This window comes from Meles meles, chromosome 13, assembly GCF_922984935.1.
Source record: "Meles meles chromosome 13, mMelMel3.1 paternal haplotype, whole genome shotgun sequence".
NCBI lineage: Eukaryota > Metazoa > Chordata > Mammalia > Carnivora > Mustelidae > Meles > Meles meles.
In genome coordinates this window covers 54,594,507-54,609,683 of record NC_060078.1, presented here as the reverse complement: position 1 = coordinate 54,609,683, position 15,177 = coordinate 54,594,507, and the positions used below count along the sequence as shown (strand labels likewise).

The following is a 15,177-nucleotide window of genomic DNA, read 5'->3' as shown; positions in this document are numbered from 1 at the left end:
AACTTGACCACCTCTGTATCAAGTCATCTACAGTCACCGTTTTATAAATATTCCCTCTTAGAACAGTTTTAGGGATAATATTCCAACAATAGGGGGTTGGCTAAGTAAGTTATGGTGTGAATATTTGTATAAAATAGAATAACATGCAGCCAGTAAAAGTGGTAATGAAGATGCATGGCTATCAACATGAAAAGTCACGCCCATGGCTATCAACATGAAAAGTCATACACCAGGAAGTGAAACAGTAAGGTATGAAGCACTAAGATTAGTAGGAAGCCTATTTGTTAAAAATATCCATTATGGGGTGCCTGGGTGGCTCAGTGGGTTAAAGCCTCTGCCTTCGGCTCAGGTCATGATCATACTGCCCTGGGATCAAGCCCCGCATTGGACTCTCTGCTCAGTAGGGAGCCTGCTTCCCTCTCTCTCTGCCTTCCTGCATCTCTGCCTCCTTGTGATCTCTGTGAGTCAAATATATAAATAAAATCTTTAAAAAAAATACATTATGTAATATGTATATGTATGCATGTTACATATAGTATATAAATACATGGGCAGAGAAATAAAGCCTGCAAAAGAAATACACTAAAAGTGATGATTTTGGATGGGGAATGGATGTTAAAAAGAATTGTTTTTGCTTCTCTGTACTTTCTCACATTTCTGTAATGACTGTTATGAACCGATTTGTCTTCTCCAAATTCTTATGTTAAAGCTCTAACTCCTAGGACCTCAGAACGTGACTGTATCTGGAGGTAGGGATTTTAAAGAGATTAGGGCCTTTAAGGAAGTTAAAATGGGTCATCAGGGTGAGCCCTAAACCAGTATAATTGGTGTCCTTATATGAAGAGATTAGCACAAAGACACAGAGAGACACCAGGAGTCACGCACTACAGACTGAGGGATGACCATGTGAGGACAGAGCGAGAAGGTGGCCATCTGCAAGCAAGGGAGAGAGAGGCCTTGGGAGAAACCAATCCTGCCAACACGCTGGTCTGCAGAACTGTGAGGAAAGACATGTCTGCTGTCTAAGCCCCCTGTCTGTTGTGCTCTGTTACAGTGGCCGGAGCTGACTAAGGCAGTGACCAAGGGCTGTTTGCATAGTGAGGAAGAAAAGCAGGGAAAGCACAAGGAGCCTGTACGAGCCTGTCATGTGCTTGTGGCAGTTGGAGTGTGGTTGTGGGAAGAAGTATGTACTAGAACCTTGGTACTCAGAGCAGACCAGCAGGGTCAGCATCCCTGGGAGCTTGTTAGCCATGCAGAATCTCACGCCCCATCCTAGACCTACTGAGTCAGAATCCTCATTTTATTACCAAGAATCCCTGGCGAGGCTGAACCACCTCAGGCCAACAGCCCCAGCCTGTGCTAAGCATTCTCCAACCGCCCCTGCTCTGCCCCAATACCCACCCCAGGTTCTGCCCCTGGATGAGGCTGGGGCCAACTCCCACCACAGCCTGCTGATGCCACAAGCATACCTCAGCCCACCTCCTCTCAGGCTCTTTTCCTCCCCTCTCTCTCTGTTTTTTGTTTTTTTTATTTAAAAAATTTTTTAATGTAAGTTCTAGACCCACCGGTAGGGCTTCACCTCAGGTCCCCCAAGAACAAGAGTCCCCTACTCTTACCGACTGAGCCACCTGGTGCCCCTCGGGCTCCTCTCCTAACGTCGGTCCCTGCTCTAAACATGCCAGGCTGTGGTGGGCGCTACCGGAAAGGGGTGTGTGGGAACGGGAGCACAAACACTCCTCCCCACACGAGCAGAAGCAGAGGCTGTGCTCTTACGGGATGTGGTCAATATGTGTGATTTTAGGATGATGTAAAAGAAAAACCTCTTCTGAGATGTGCTTCAACAGTGTTGAAATCTGTATTATTACTTTGTGCCTCTTATTTTAACTGTATACTATGGAACTTTTACACACACACACACACACACACACAGTGGTAGGAAGAGCACCATGAAGTCCGGGGCATCCATCAGGTAGCTACACTAATGATTAGCATTTTAATGATTATATTCTACCTCGTTTTAAAGCCTTGAGTGGGATGATTCTCTGAGCGGTTACAGCCGAGCTATTGTTTTCCACAACAGCAAAACGAAGAAATATGAGGTCTTCAAAGTGAACCCGGAAGAGAAACTGTTCGTTCCACATGGGGTTCAGAGTGTTCCGGTGGATGGGCTTCGTGCGGAAGTGGCAGCTGTCCAGGGGCATGCCCAGGACGTCGACTTCGATGCACGGGCTCCCCGTGCTGCTGTTTGGACACACGTTTTGACCAGAGACAATCTGAGGGGGAGAAAAGGATCCGAAGATGTCAAAGGAACAGAGCAACCTCTGCGCTTCATCGCTTCCCTTCAAGACGACAGGGAACACTCTGGCATGAATGCGGTAAATGGTTAATAAAGTTGCTAAAAAAAAAAAAAGTGATTGTAATTGGGTCATCACATGACTGGAATCAAGTGAAAGCCAATTTTGTCCACAGCATTCACCTGACTGTAACCTTCAGCTATGAAAATGACCAACTACTTTCAAACACTAAGCAATCAAGATGATTGCGTTTCTCAAGAAAGCAAGAGAAAAAGGACTGCGGGCAATGTAACTGAGAATCGTACTAACATTCTGTTCAAAAGGTTTTAGGTGGATATATTTGATATACCCCAAATCTTTTTCGTGAAGAGTTGAATTTTGATGCAAGTCTCAGGGAATGTTGTTAAAAGTTAAGCCACAGCCTTCTGTAAGTAGATGGAACTATACTTGGTTCCAGCTGAAAGGGTCAAACAGAAAGGGGCGGCTGCCCTCATCTTGGGGCCAGTGAAAGGCAGTTTGGGAGGGAGGAACACATGTGAGTGAGATCCCCTGGGGCTCTGAGGTGTCATGAGCACAGGCTGCCTGGCAGTCTTCCTTTGCAGCCAGCCAAACAAGATGTGAAGATGGAGAGAAGAGGTAGCTTCGTCCCTCCCTGATTTTTCTATCACCATCTGGTGGTTTTGTTTCTCTATCAACTAAGTAGGAGTGAAAGAACAGGGAATAAGTCTGGGTATTGAGCTACTGGGGCTCAGCTGTTAGGGTCAGCCTGTGGAGTTCTGATGACGAGTTAACTAGTTAATAAAAGGAGTAAGGAGAAGCCCAGGAATGATAGTTAATCTGCAAGGAGAAAAGAGGTTTAATTGATTTGCATATTGAGGCCTGTCTGATCTTATAAGGACTTGTCAGAGTTTAAGATGATCTGCTCTAACCAGGAGCTCAACGTTTATGGGATCCACTCATAGTTATGATGCTCAGGGGCTGGAGGACAGAATTACCATTATCAATATGCAGGTGAAGCCGGGACCTCATAAGTTCACAGACTGGGCTCTTGCAGATACAGGGCCTAGTGAAAGCGTATCGAAACCATAGCCACTGCTTTCTGAGAGGTAAAGACATTCTTTTGGGAACAAAATCTGCATGAACAAGACGGTGACACAAGACCTTTGTAATGACTTGAATTCAAGACCAGTTCGTATTCAGGAAGTCTTACAGATCTTACTATGGTCTGACAACAGAGCCCATGCTTACAGTTAAGGAATAGACGGCAGGCTCCATGTTGTCCAGGTCTCTTTCCAAGGGTGAAAACTTCTGATACATGGGACAGCTCTTGTCCCACAGAACTGGGGGCTTCAGAACATAGCCACAGCCACCGTTGGCCTCAAACATGGCAGCGTTTAAATGTAAGGGGAGATCTGCAAGATAAAGTCAAAATTGCTTGTTACTTGGTGGCTCACGTGTCATCTCATACATTTACTTTTAAGCTCAAAAGAACTTCGGATCCATTTTCCCCTAAGCTGAAGCATGAAGAAGAGATAACTACACATTCACGGCATAGACCATGTGCTGACTGCACCTGAGGCACAGCCGGTGACGAGACGCGGGACCAGCCTCTACGGAGCTCGCGCTCCATCCCACATTCTGCCACTTAAAAACTCATGCAAATAAAAATTCACAACATCCATCCAGAAAAATCCATGAAATACCTCATTTTGTACTGAAATTTGGAAAGGAATAATGGCATTTTCTGATCCCCACGCACCAAACATTGCAGACAATTGTATGAATACTCCTGGCTTTTTCAAAAAGAAGATGAAATCTTAGGAATACAAGAAAGGTGCAGAGAATAGCCAGAAAAATTTAAAAAACTGTCTTTGTAATCTCAGTTTCAACCCATAAATTGCAATACATCTCTCTCTCTTTTTTAATAGTAGTACTTCCCTATGAAATGTACTTCCATCATGTCCCTAGTCCCCTCAGTCGTAAACGCCTGGAACTCTCACAACAGCTTCCAGTGTCTGGTGGCCAAATTTTATTTGGCATGTTCTCTGATGAATGACTGGACCCCTGCACTTGCAGGCTCTTCCACATTCAAAGGCTCATCCAATGGCACAAGTCTGTATAAAAGTGGCCCAAATGAGCAGTTTATGAGACACACCTGACAAATGTTCCCTCTGATAGATTCCTCCCATGTGCAGAGTGAACTTTGCTACATGGACCAACATTAAGGAAAAGTGTGGTCAGCACCATGGAGCAAGGAGAAGCTGGCCTTCACTTGTCTCGTGTGTAACATTTTTCCGGGTACATGGAGGTTGGCTGGAGCCATGTGCAGGACCGTTGCCAGCAACAACCGGGGTCTGTCTGCACACCAGGTTCAGGTGAGTTTCCCAGCTCAAGAGTTGGTTTTATTGAGGAGACGTGGGCTACTCCTGGTTCTAGATAACTGTACACCTTCCAGGAGTTGAAGGAGCTGTTAGAGTTCCTGGGAAGAGATCAGCCTAAGTCTATGGACACCCCTTTGTGGCATCAGAGTTCCCTGAATTTCAGGAAGTGGTAAGGTAGATGAGATCCATAGAAAATATCTGGAGACTAAAGGGACAACGGGAGGGGGTTCTGTTTTTGGGTTGGGGCATTTCATGGAAAATCAAGCACTCCCTAACCTAGAAATTCTTTTCAAAAATTAAAAAATAATGACTCCAATGTTGATTCTTATCTATTTGGACTCACACCCACAGAGAAATACCTAGAAGAGATCTGGACCAAAAATCAGGAACCACAGGTTCAGACTGCAGCAGGGCTAATAGAGATAATCTGTTTCAGCTCAGTGCAGCACGCATTTATTGAGCACCTAGTTTGTGCAATGTGGCTCCACCCTCAATTTGAGGAAAGAAGACTATTTTTGCAGATGAACACCCTGACGCTGCATGTAGCTCATGCTCTGTGCAGTGTGAGGAGATGTTTGTCATTGCTTGCCGTATTGAAATCAAGAGAGGATCTATGGCTCTCCCTCCTGGGAGCTGGAAGCTTTTGCAGAGAAACTTGATGGACTGCATAACACAGCCATCTGCCCCCTCTGAGTGCAGGAGCTCCAACACACTCTCTGGCTTGACTGGGCACAAAAGAGAAATCTTCTGGGGTGAGTGGAGGCCTCGGGGCAAGCTCAGTGCATGGTTCAGACTGCAGGGGGTGGGGGAGGGGAAGGAGGGGCCGTTCCTGTGTCCTCTTCAGCCGTGGCTTCCTCTGCCGTCAGCGTAGCCAGTACGTCTGCAGCAGCCTTGGCACTTCAGGAGAAAGGACACATCCCAAACCAAATGTATTTCCATTTCCTTGAGAAAACCATTTTGCTAGTTATTTCAGTTTACTTAAAATATTTCAGGATCATAATAACCAAGGGGACCAGTGGACACAGAACTAAGGACAGGGCTAGAGATGTGAACCCACAAGTCACTTGGGACAGATTGAAAAGAAATTTTTACAACTTTGAAAATATTTCATTATTATTTCCACTTGTGAGTCCAAATCTTACTGTTTTCATAACTTATCAAAAAACACTTACGACAGTTAATGTTTGTGGAATGTTTTCTATGTGCCAGGCACTATGTTAAGTATGGTACTTCACTTGCATTGGCTTACTTAATATCAATTGAAAGAAACAAATATTAAAGGGCATAAAAACAGGACTGGTATCTGTGACCATATATCTGTGGGGTCAACCACAGATGGACCCTGTTGGCACCAGTACCAGGCTGCTCGGTGGTCCCAGGTTTGAACTTGGCTGGAGACAGGGCTGTGCTGATAGGTCAGCACGGTTAATGAGGATCTGATTGGGCTCACGTGAGAGGAATGGGGAGGCCGCTCCACTCTTCAAAGGAAAGACTGGTTTTTGAATGAGTTTTTAGAAAACACTTAAACACTTCTTTTATTCTTTCCTCGTCCTCTGTAGCTTCCTCACTCCTCCCCCAATCAAGTGGAAACAAAACACTTTATCCTCTAAACTCATATAATCCTTGAATCTATTATTATAAATCATTCTGTAATGTGGAACAAATTAACCGCTCTGTGCCTTGGTTTGCTCATCTGAGAAATGGGGATCCTAAAGGTACCTACCTTGTAGGGTTGCTGTGAAGATTAAACGAGATAATGGGAGGGGGTCCAAGAATTCAGCACAGTGCCTGGGGCATGGTGAGCCTGCCGTAAATGGTAGCTCTTACCTGGAGTTTTAGGTCTCATTGGTTTCCCCGGTCAGGAGAGTCTCATCCCCAGTGGGGAAACACAGACATTACTCTCTCTGTTCATGTGGTCCATTCTGGTTTCTTTGTGTTAGCCACTCCTAGAACACCGACCATTATTCTCTATCTCAATCTCAAAGGGAAGGCAAGAAGCTCAAATGGTTTTAACGTGCCAAGTGTTTGAAGCCACACTACTTTTTGACAGCAAGAACAAAAGCTTAGCAAGAGAACTTACTAAGGGGTCTGAGGAAATCTCTACCTCAAAGATCTTTAAAAACAAACTGGACAGGGGCGCCTGGGTGGCTCAGTGGATTAGGCCGCTGCCTTCGGCTCAGGTCATGATCTCGGGGTCCTGGGATCCAACCCCGCATCGGGCTCTCTGCCTGCCTCTCTGCCTACTTGTGATCTCTCTCTCTGTCAAATAAATAAATAAAATCTTTAAAAAAAAAAAAAACCAAACTGGACACAGCCCTATCAAGAGCCGTCAAATGTTTAAAAAAATGCTTTTAAAAAGGGGGCAGGAACAGGAGATAATTAGGGGCCGCTTCATGGTTCTTATCTATTGCCTTAATCAAAACATCCAGGGCACAATTCTTTATCAAATTCACTTCTGTTTTCAGTCATCTGTACTCTACCCCTTGCATATGGTGTGCCCCCGTGTGGAAACTGCCCCCCTTCAAACAATCTTGCTTGTTGCACTACATTTGCTGAAACAGAAGATGCAGAGGAGAAAGGCGGGGAGGCACCCTTCTGGGTGAAGCAGGCCCATTACCATCTGTCTGGTAGTTGAGCGCCACAAGCTGTATCCCATGGAGCCAGAACATGAGGGGATTGGGGTTGGAGGAGTCGATGCGGGTGGCAGCCGGGTAAGTCCTCAGCAGCTGACAGGCGGTGTGCTGGATCAGTTTCTGAGAATACCTGCGACACAGACGTTTGGCGGCATTTTCATTCAGCGATGAGATATGGTAACATTTGGGAGTTCTAATGATAGCGCTGAGGGATGTGGTTGGGTTGAGGGGGGAAGAAGACTCCTCCCAGGCCTGCCGCATTCCTTCACAGGAACCTAAACCCCCAAAAGATTAGCCTCAGATTAGTGCAGAAAACTTTACAAATTTTTAGAAAGATAAATCTGAACAACATCCCAATAGGCAATCATAACACATCTTGCCTGTTTCTTGTGAGCTAGTCTGCTGCCTTGAAACAAAATGATAGCGAGTGTGTCTTAAGATGAGTGTAACAACGCTAATTTAAATCAAAAGCCCGGAAGTCCTATGCCTCGGTATCTCATCTATTCTGTGGATAAATTTGCCCAAATACACAACCACACATCCCCAACGGTGTTCACTCCAGCACTGTTTTTTTCCTTTAAGATGGCGAAACAAAACAAAACCCCAAAACTGAAAACTCCCAAACTGCTGCCATTACCACCCCACGCTCACCCCGCAGAAAGCAACCTAAATGCAAGGAAGCAGTTAAATAAAGGACAGTCTATCCACACAACAGAACACCATGGGGACTTTAAGGAGAATAAGGTAGATATGCACAGAAAGCTATGAGGAAATTTACAGCAAGTATAAAAGTTATACAAGTCTCCCTGATTTTAAACTATACTACAAAGTTATAGTAATGACACTAATATGGTATTGGCATAAAAGCAGAGACACAGATCAATGAAACAGAATAGAGAGTCTAGAAATAAACCCACATAAATATGGTCAATTAATTTGTGACCACAGAGGCAAGAATACACAACAGGGAAAGGATTGTCTCGTCAATACATGGTGTTGGGAAAACTGGATATCTACATGCAAAAAGAGTGAAACTAGACCATTATCTTCCACCATACACGAAAAATTAAATTGAAGTTGTTTAAAGACTTGAATGTAAGACCTGAAACCACACAACTCTTAGAAGAAGACAAAGGCAATAAGCTTCCTTACATCAATCTTGGTGTTGAATTTTTGGATCTGTCTCCAAATTAAAGGCAACAGAAGGAAAAATAAACAAGTGGGACTAGATCAGACTGAAATACTTCTGCGCAGTGAATCTACTGAATGGGAGAAAATATTTGCAAATCATATATCTGATAAGGGGTTAATAGCTGAAGTGTATAAAGAACTCAAATAACTCAGGAGCAAAAAAAATCTATTTGTTTAAAAAATGGGCAGAGGATTTAAGCAGACATTTTTGCAAAGAAGACACACAGAGGGCCAACAGGCACCTGGGAACATGAACATTAATAATCACCAAGAAAAAGCAAACCCAAACCACAATGAGATATCACCTGGTAGAATGGCTATGATCAAAAAGACAAGAAATAACGAGTGTGGGAGAGGATGTAGAGAAAAGGAAACTTCACACACTGTTGGTTATTGCAAACTGGTGCAGCCACTATGGAAAACAGTATGGAATTTCCTCAAAAAATTAAAGATAGAACTACCATATGATCCAGCTAAACCAATTCTGATATAGTTATCTGAAAAAAATAAAAACAACAATTCCGAAAGATACATGCACCCCAATGTTCACTGTAGCATTATTCACAACAGCCAAAATATGGAAACAACCTAAGTGTCCACTGAAGGATGAACGGATAAGGAAGACATGGGATACATATACACAGCAGAATACTACTCAGCCATAAAAATGAAGGAGATCCCACCATTTGTAACAACATGGATGGATTTTGAGGATATAATGTTAAGTGAAATAAGTCAGAGAAAGACAAATACTGCATGATTTCACTCATATGTGAAATATAAAAAAACAAAACAAACACAGAAAACCAAGCAAATCTCCTGGATACAGAGAGCAGATTGGTGGTTACTGAAGGGGGAGAGAGGTGGGGTGGGTGAAATGGGTGAAGGGGTCAAGTGTATGGTGATGGATGGTAACTGACTAGATTTATTGTGGGAATCACTTTGCAGTGCATGCAAAGATCAAATTCTATGTCGTACACATGAAACTAATATAATGTTACATACAAATTTGACCTCAAGAAAAAAAATGTTATCCAAGTATGTTCAGCTATATCCCATTTGGATTATCTTAAAAAGAATCTTATTTTTCTTGAACAAAACACAATAAACTTAACAGTGGTTACCTCTGGGGAGTAGAACTGGGACATGGAGAGTGGAAAGGAATTTTAATAATACTCTGAAATGTTTGGGTTTTTAACTATGGGAATTTATTACTTTTATAATAAAAAGTAATTAGAAATAAAATGGATATATCTTCTGAAGTTATAAGGATGAAGAGTTATAAGGATGAAGAGTTCCAAGAACAACTAGAATGTTCCAAGGTGGCTCCAATTTTTACTTTTGAGGCAAACACTGTTAGAACGTCTTCAGTGAAATGTTATTTTTTAGGAAGTTAAGAGTGTAAATTTGTAATTTTAAATATATTGGTATCACACTTAGATAACACAACATTCATGAACATAAAAAAAGAAATTAAAGTTCAAGGGAAGTGCTTAGACGGTCAAGCATTGGAGTCATCCAGCATGCAGAATTGGGCCAAAATATTGGAAGAAGGTGACTTTACTTTTTCCAGATGCTTTGTTAAACGATGCTGTCTCCCCAGGGCTCATTCTGCCCGGATTGTTGCCAAAAATGGACTTCCTGCTTTTCCTTTCTTTTCCTCTGCTAGAGCCAGATGCATTTAGAGTTGACAGGCCTGTTCCCATAAAATGAAAATAAATAAGCCAAAAACTACAAGCAAGGGAACTCAACATTTTCCATCCCCGTTACTGTTTATTTTGAAGTCCTACTACTCCCTTGCAGCCTCGGGACAGAAGACCTACTAGCATTTTTAGCGTAGTTAATAATAGCATTGCAGGCATGGTAGCAAAGCTTCTCTCTCTCTGGAGGCAAATGTGGCAAGATCATCACAAAATCACACACACACACACACACACACACACACACACACACACACACCCATTTGATTGTACACCAGAAAGATTTTGAAAAACTGCAGGAAAAGAAAGTTCCCCCGTCAGTATTTAATTATCAGAACCTAATTACTCAACTCAGAGCGATGAAAGAATGAGTCAAAGCCCGAGCTTCAGCGTCACACTGTCTGGTTCAGTTCCTGCTAGTGGCAGGTTGGCTTAACGTCTCCCTTCTCTGTTCCTCAGTTTCCTTATCCATGAAATGGGTGTGATGACAGGAACGTGCTCACAGGGTTAGCCTGAGGGTTCGGTGGGAAATGCTGTGGTGACAATCCTGATGGTTCATGGCTTCGCTTGCTTTTACTCCTAATCTCACCACTGCCTGACCCTTCCCGCCTGGCACAGAGCCCAGGGGTCAGCAGGAACTTCATGGGATTTGCTGAATGAGGAAATGAAGGCGGATCTGGCTCCAGTGCAGGGAGAGTCCTTTAAAAGCATCCAGGAAGCCAGAGTTGCCTCCAAACCCTTCAGCGTGTACAATTATACCACTGGAAAGTCACTCCTTCAGTTGAAGCAGTGGTCAGGAGGTCCTCTTTGAGATGAAAATACGCCTTCCAAGAACATCGGCAAAGACGGGCTAAGGCGGTGCTTAATAAGAGCACAGACGCTGGGGTTTACTCCCTGTTCCTAGTGGTGTCACCTCACATAAAGGACTTAGCCTCTCTGCACCACTCCTTCCTCACCTGTAAAGGGTTGTGGTTAGGGCTGAATGAGCTCATGTGCATGCACGTACTCTGCAGAGTGTCTTGCTCAGAGAAAGTGCTCAGTTCATAGCAGCCGTGGGGCTTCTGATTTTTTTTTTTCCTCTTAAGTATCTGTAACCACAAAGATGCACACACTTGGACTAGGAGGTTCTCATGCTTTATTTTAAAAATTTGTCTGAATTTTGCCCTGTGCCTAATGATTTAACAGCAGGTTTTCTCCAAGGGGCTAGAGGAAGGGGCCTATTCATTCTAGCAGTGTTTTTTTTTTTGTTTTTTTTTAAGATTATTTATTTATTTATTTGACATTCTGGCATTTTTGCACACATCCTGGCACATGTCAAAGGGCATGTGGGCCCTTTTGTGAAGAACCTGGTCATTCCCTTGGGGTAAGAAAGAAAGAAAACAAGGGCTGGGTGGTCAAGAAAAGGGAAGGAATCTGGGGAGGCCCAGAGAAGTAACTGATAAGGAATTGGAAGTGCAGAGAAGTTACGTAACTGGGGCACCTGGGTGGCTCAGTGCGTTAAGCCTCGGCCTTCGGCTCAGGTCATGATCTCAGGGTCCTGGGATCAAGCCCCACATTGGGCTCTCTGCTCAGCTGGGAGCCTGTTTCTCTCTCTTCTCTGCCTGCCTCTCTGCCTACTTGTGATCTCTCTCTGCCAAATAAATGAATAAAATCTTTTTTTAAAAAAAAAAGGGGGCCCCTGGGTGGCTCAGTGGGTTAAAGCCTCTGCCTTCGGCTCAGGTCATGATCCCAGGGTCCTGGGATGGAGCCCCGCATCGGGCTCTCTGCTCAGCAGGGAGCCTGCTTCCCCTCTCTGTCTATGCCTGCCTCTCCGCCTACTTGTAATTTCTGTCTTTCAAATAAATAAATAATAAAATCTTAAATAAAAAAAAAAGAAGTTACATAACTGTCCTGTCAAGGTCACTGAGGAGTTGAGTTCTGCCACTGAAGCAGGTTCATGATCTTGGGGAAATTAATTTTACTTCTGAGGAAGGTCATACCACATGATCTTCGTGGTGCCTCACTGCTCTGAAGTTTGTTTGTTTTTTTTTTTTTTTGCATGTGGCTCCTTGGAAGGGACTTGCAATGGTAAAGGTGAGATGCATTGAAATTGGTAATGTAGCAAAATTAAAATGGATAGTGTAGTGAAATAAACATTTTATGGTGTTTTCCCCATGAGCAACGAAACAAAGCATAATAACCATAAATATTTAAAAGCTCTTAGGACAATGATTCTGGTAGCATGGTTTAGTTAATTTTGAAAGGAAATAAACTTGGGGAGAAAAAAGGTAAGAAACGTCAATCACAAAAAACCTCAAACAAACCCAAAACAAAATTAAATGTAGTATACCTATAAAGAACATGTGCTATATAAACACTTAAAAAAAACAAAAACAAAAACAGCATTCTTGGAATTTTAAACATAAGCCAAATAACCCTTAGCCTGTGCCTTGAGTCAGAAGCTGGACCCAGTGACCTTTTGACTCTCCCACAATTCTCTACTGGTACAGAAACTTTCTTTCACAGTGACTTCAAGTATCTTTGGGAATTTGTGCTCTTTAATCTGTGCTTCAGAAGAAAAGACAAAGCCCGTAGAATGGCTTGGGTGTGGTGGCCGCTGAATTGATAAAGAACAAGAGAAGCAGTGATTCTCGAATGTAAGCATGTGAGTGATTCTTGGTTTGTGAAGGCAGTGGTCCTCACAGGTGTTCCATCATAAAGGACACGCAGGCCATGAGGCTCCTTGGCAGGAAGAGGATTTTATCCCACATGCGTATGGTTTCCCCAGCTGCAAATATGATCATATCGTACTTACGTGACAGAAAGTCACACTCTGTGAAACTAAACCTAAATAGCTAGGTTCATACATTTCTTTGAAAACTCTGATTGCTACTTATTAATTCATATCTTCCTCAATGGCATTTGCTATCAGATAAGCAGCAGAAGCTGCCAAAAGTTTAAAAACAGTTTGGGGGAGAGAACTTGAAACTGAGGATGTTCTATCTGTGATTTTTTTCCATTGTGTGAAAAGACCACTATTACCAGTTTTACCTACTTTTTAGCCTAATCCCTTTGTCCTGTGTGCAGGGTAGACTGTGTGCAGGGTAGAGTGTGAGAAGTGTGAGATCCTTAGGAGGCCAGGATCTGCATTCCCATGCAGGGCCGAAATGTTAACCACCCCCACGCCCCGCCCCGCTCCAAACTAAGTTTATAAACCCCATTTCCCAACATTTAGATGAATCTCCTGATTCCAGCTGCTCTCCCATCCTTAGAAATTTTGCACAAGGGGATCCTTTTTCAGAGTCTAAGGAGATGAATTTTTCTGACTTCCATATATTTATGGACTCTCCCATTTGCCCTGCAACCCCTGCTGCCCCATTTGTGGGATGCAATTGGGTGAGCGCACTGAGATCATCCCTCAACAAGAGGGACAGAATTGTGTAAGGATCAAGAGCAGGGCTTTGAAAATAGGCTTCAGGATCACAGTTCTGCCTCATATTAACTGAAATGCATGTTTTTCGGGGGAGGAATGGTTCATGAATGATGATTCATGAAGTTCGCTGTACTTCTAGAAATAGCAAGTTGGGGAAACTTACTCTCCCACTGAAATCCCACCCTTGCCCCTGTGGTTCGGGTAGAGCCTCACTACCCAGCTCAGAGATGGGGAATGTGCCATAGGCCCTAGGTTGTCGGAGCTCTCCATTCCCTGGGTCACAGGCACTGGTTCAGGAATGGGCAAAGGACTCAATGGAAAACAATGAGATGGGTGCTGAAATTTCTGGAAGAGGCTGTAAGATGGAAGCTGATCTGGAAACATGTGGTGTTAGCCTGCGGCAGCCACCATGCCACCACAAGGGAACAGGCCCAATCCAAAGGAGGCAGAGGGAGAAATGGGGAAGGAGAAGCCCTGGATCAAGCTATACCTGAAACTTGTGTATCCCTTCATGTTTCAATACAGGAGCCAACACATTTCCCTTTTGCTTAAGTCAATTTCTCTACCACTTTCAAACAGAAGAGTCTTAGCTGATACATTGTGAAACCTTGGACCGATGTGTCTCAGATTTCGTTTTATTTAAAAATGGGGATAAACCCATCTTTCGTTTTATTTAAAAATGGGGATAAACCCATCTACCTCACAGCATTATTAGGAAGTCAGTCACTGTGTTGTCAAATACTTCTCACAAAGCCTGCTACTGAAGGGCCTACTAAATTTTAGCTATTAGATGTTATGAATATCATTATTATCATTAACTATTATAAAAAGATATGATATCTAGAAAACAAACATTTCATGGTATTTTTCCTCATGACCATCAAAGCTAATTAATAATAATAATAATATTAATAAATATTTAGGAGGTAGTGTCACAGTAACTTCGGTCACACAATTTGGTTATTTCAAAAGCATTTGCAATGTCCAATTAGATAAACAGCACATTTTTATCTTTTGGTATCTTTACATGTTGTAGATGATACTGCCCACCCTTACCTGGAAATTTTACAGCTTGGCAATAGATGACAAGGTCAGAAAGCTCTGGTGCAATCTGTCTGCTTTCCTTTTTATTCTGAGGAAGATAAAATTCTTCTCCCAATTCCATGTCATAAACCTATCAAGGGAAAAATGATAGCAGTTTACACAGGAAGTGTATGCCCACCCACCTCTGAATCCCCAAAGATCTTTGTCTGTTCCTTTCTCATGTCTTCAGTGTGTTTCACATTGCTCTGTATCCATCTACACACAAAAGTCCCAACACCTTTCCCAGAGTCAGAACTTTCCGATAGCCAGCAATGAGCCTAACTCATCCTTCATCTTCCCTTGGGGCACAGTCCAGTGTCTTAAATGTGGAACAGTCAGTGCATGCTTGTTGAATGAGGCATGATTGAGTATGCAGCTCTAGGGCTCAGATTTTTGGCTTTATTATCTGGCTCGCCAACAGTGTCCCTGCAACTGTGTCTGCAGATCTTCTCAGAGTCTACATGGTGTGAGGCACTTGAAGGC

At 43.2% G+C, this 15,177-nt stretch overlaps 1 protein-coding gene across 2 annotated transcripts in view; it reads right to left on the bottom strand.

Annotated features, from left to right (window-relative positions):
- PLCE1 (phospholipase C epsilon 1) overlaps positions 1-15,177 on the bottom strand; it is a 319,088-nt gene that overhangs the window by 19,411 nt on the left and 284,500 nt on the right. For both annotated transcript variants that reach the window (XM_046026766.1, XM_046026767.1), the window contains 5 exons: positions 14,668-14,785; positions 10,064-10,195; positions 7,293-7,583; positions 3,543-3,706; positions 2,012-2,273 (listed from right to left, as the gene is read on the bottom strand). In XM_046026766.1, coding sequence (XP_045882722.1) covers positions 2,012-2,273; positions 3,543-3,706; positions 7,293-7,583; positions 10,064-10,195; positions 14,668-14,785 — 967 coding nt within the window. The remainder of the gene's footprint in view (positions 1-2,011; positions 2,274-3,542; positions 3,707-7,292; positions 7,584-10,063; positions 10,196-14,667; positions 14,786-15,177) is intronic.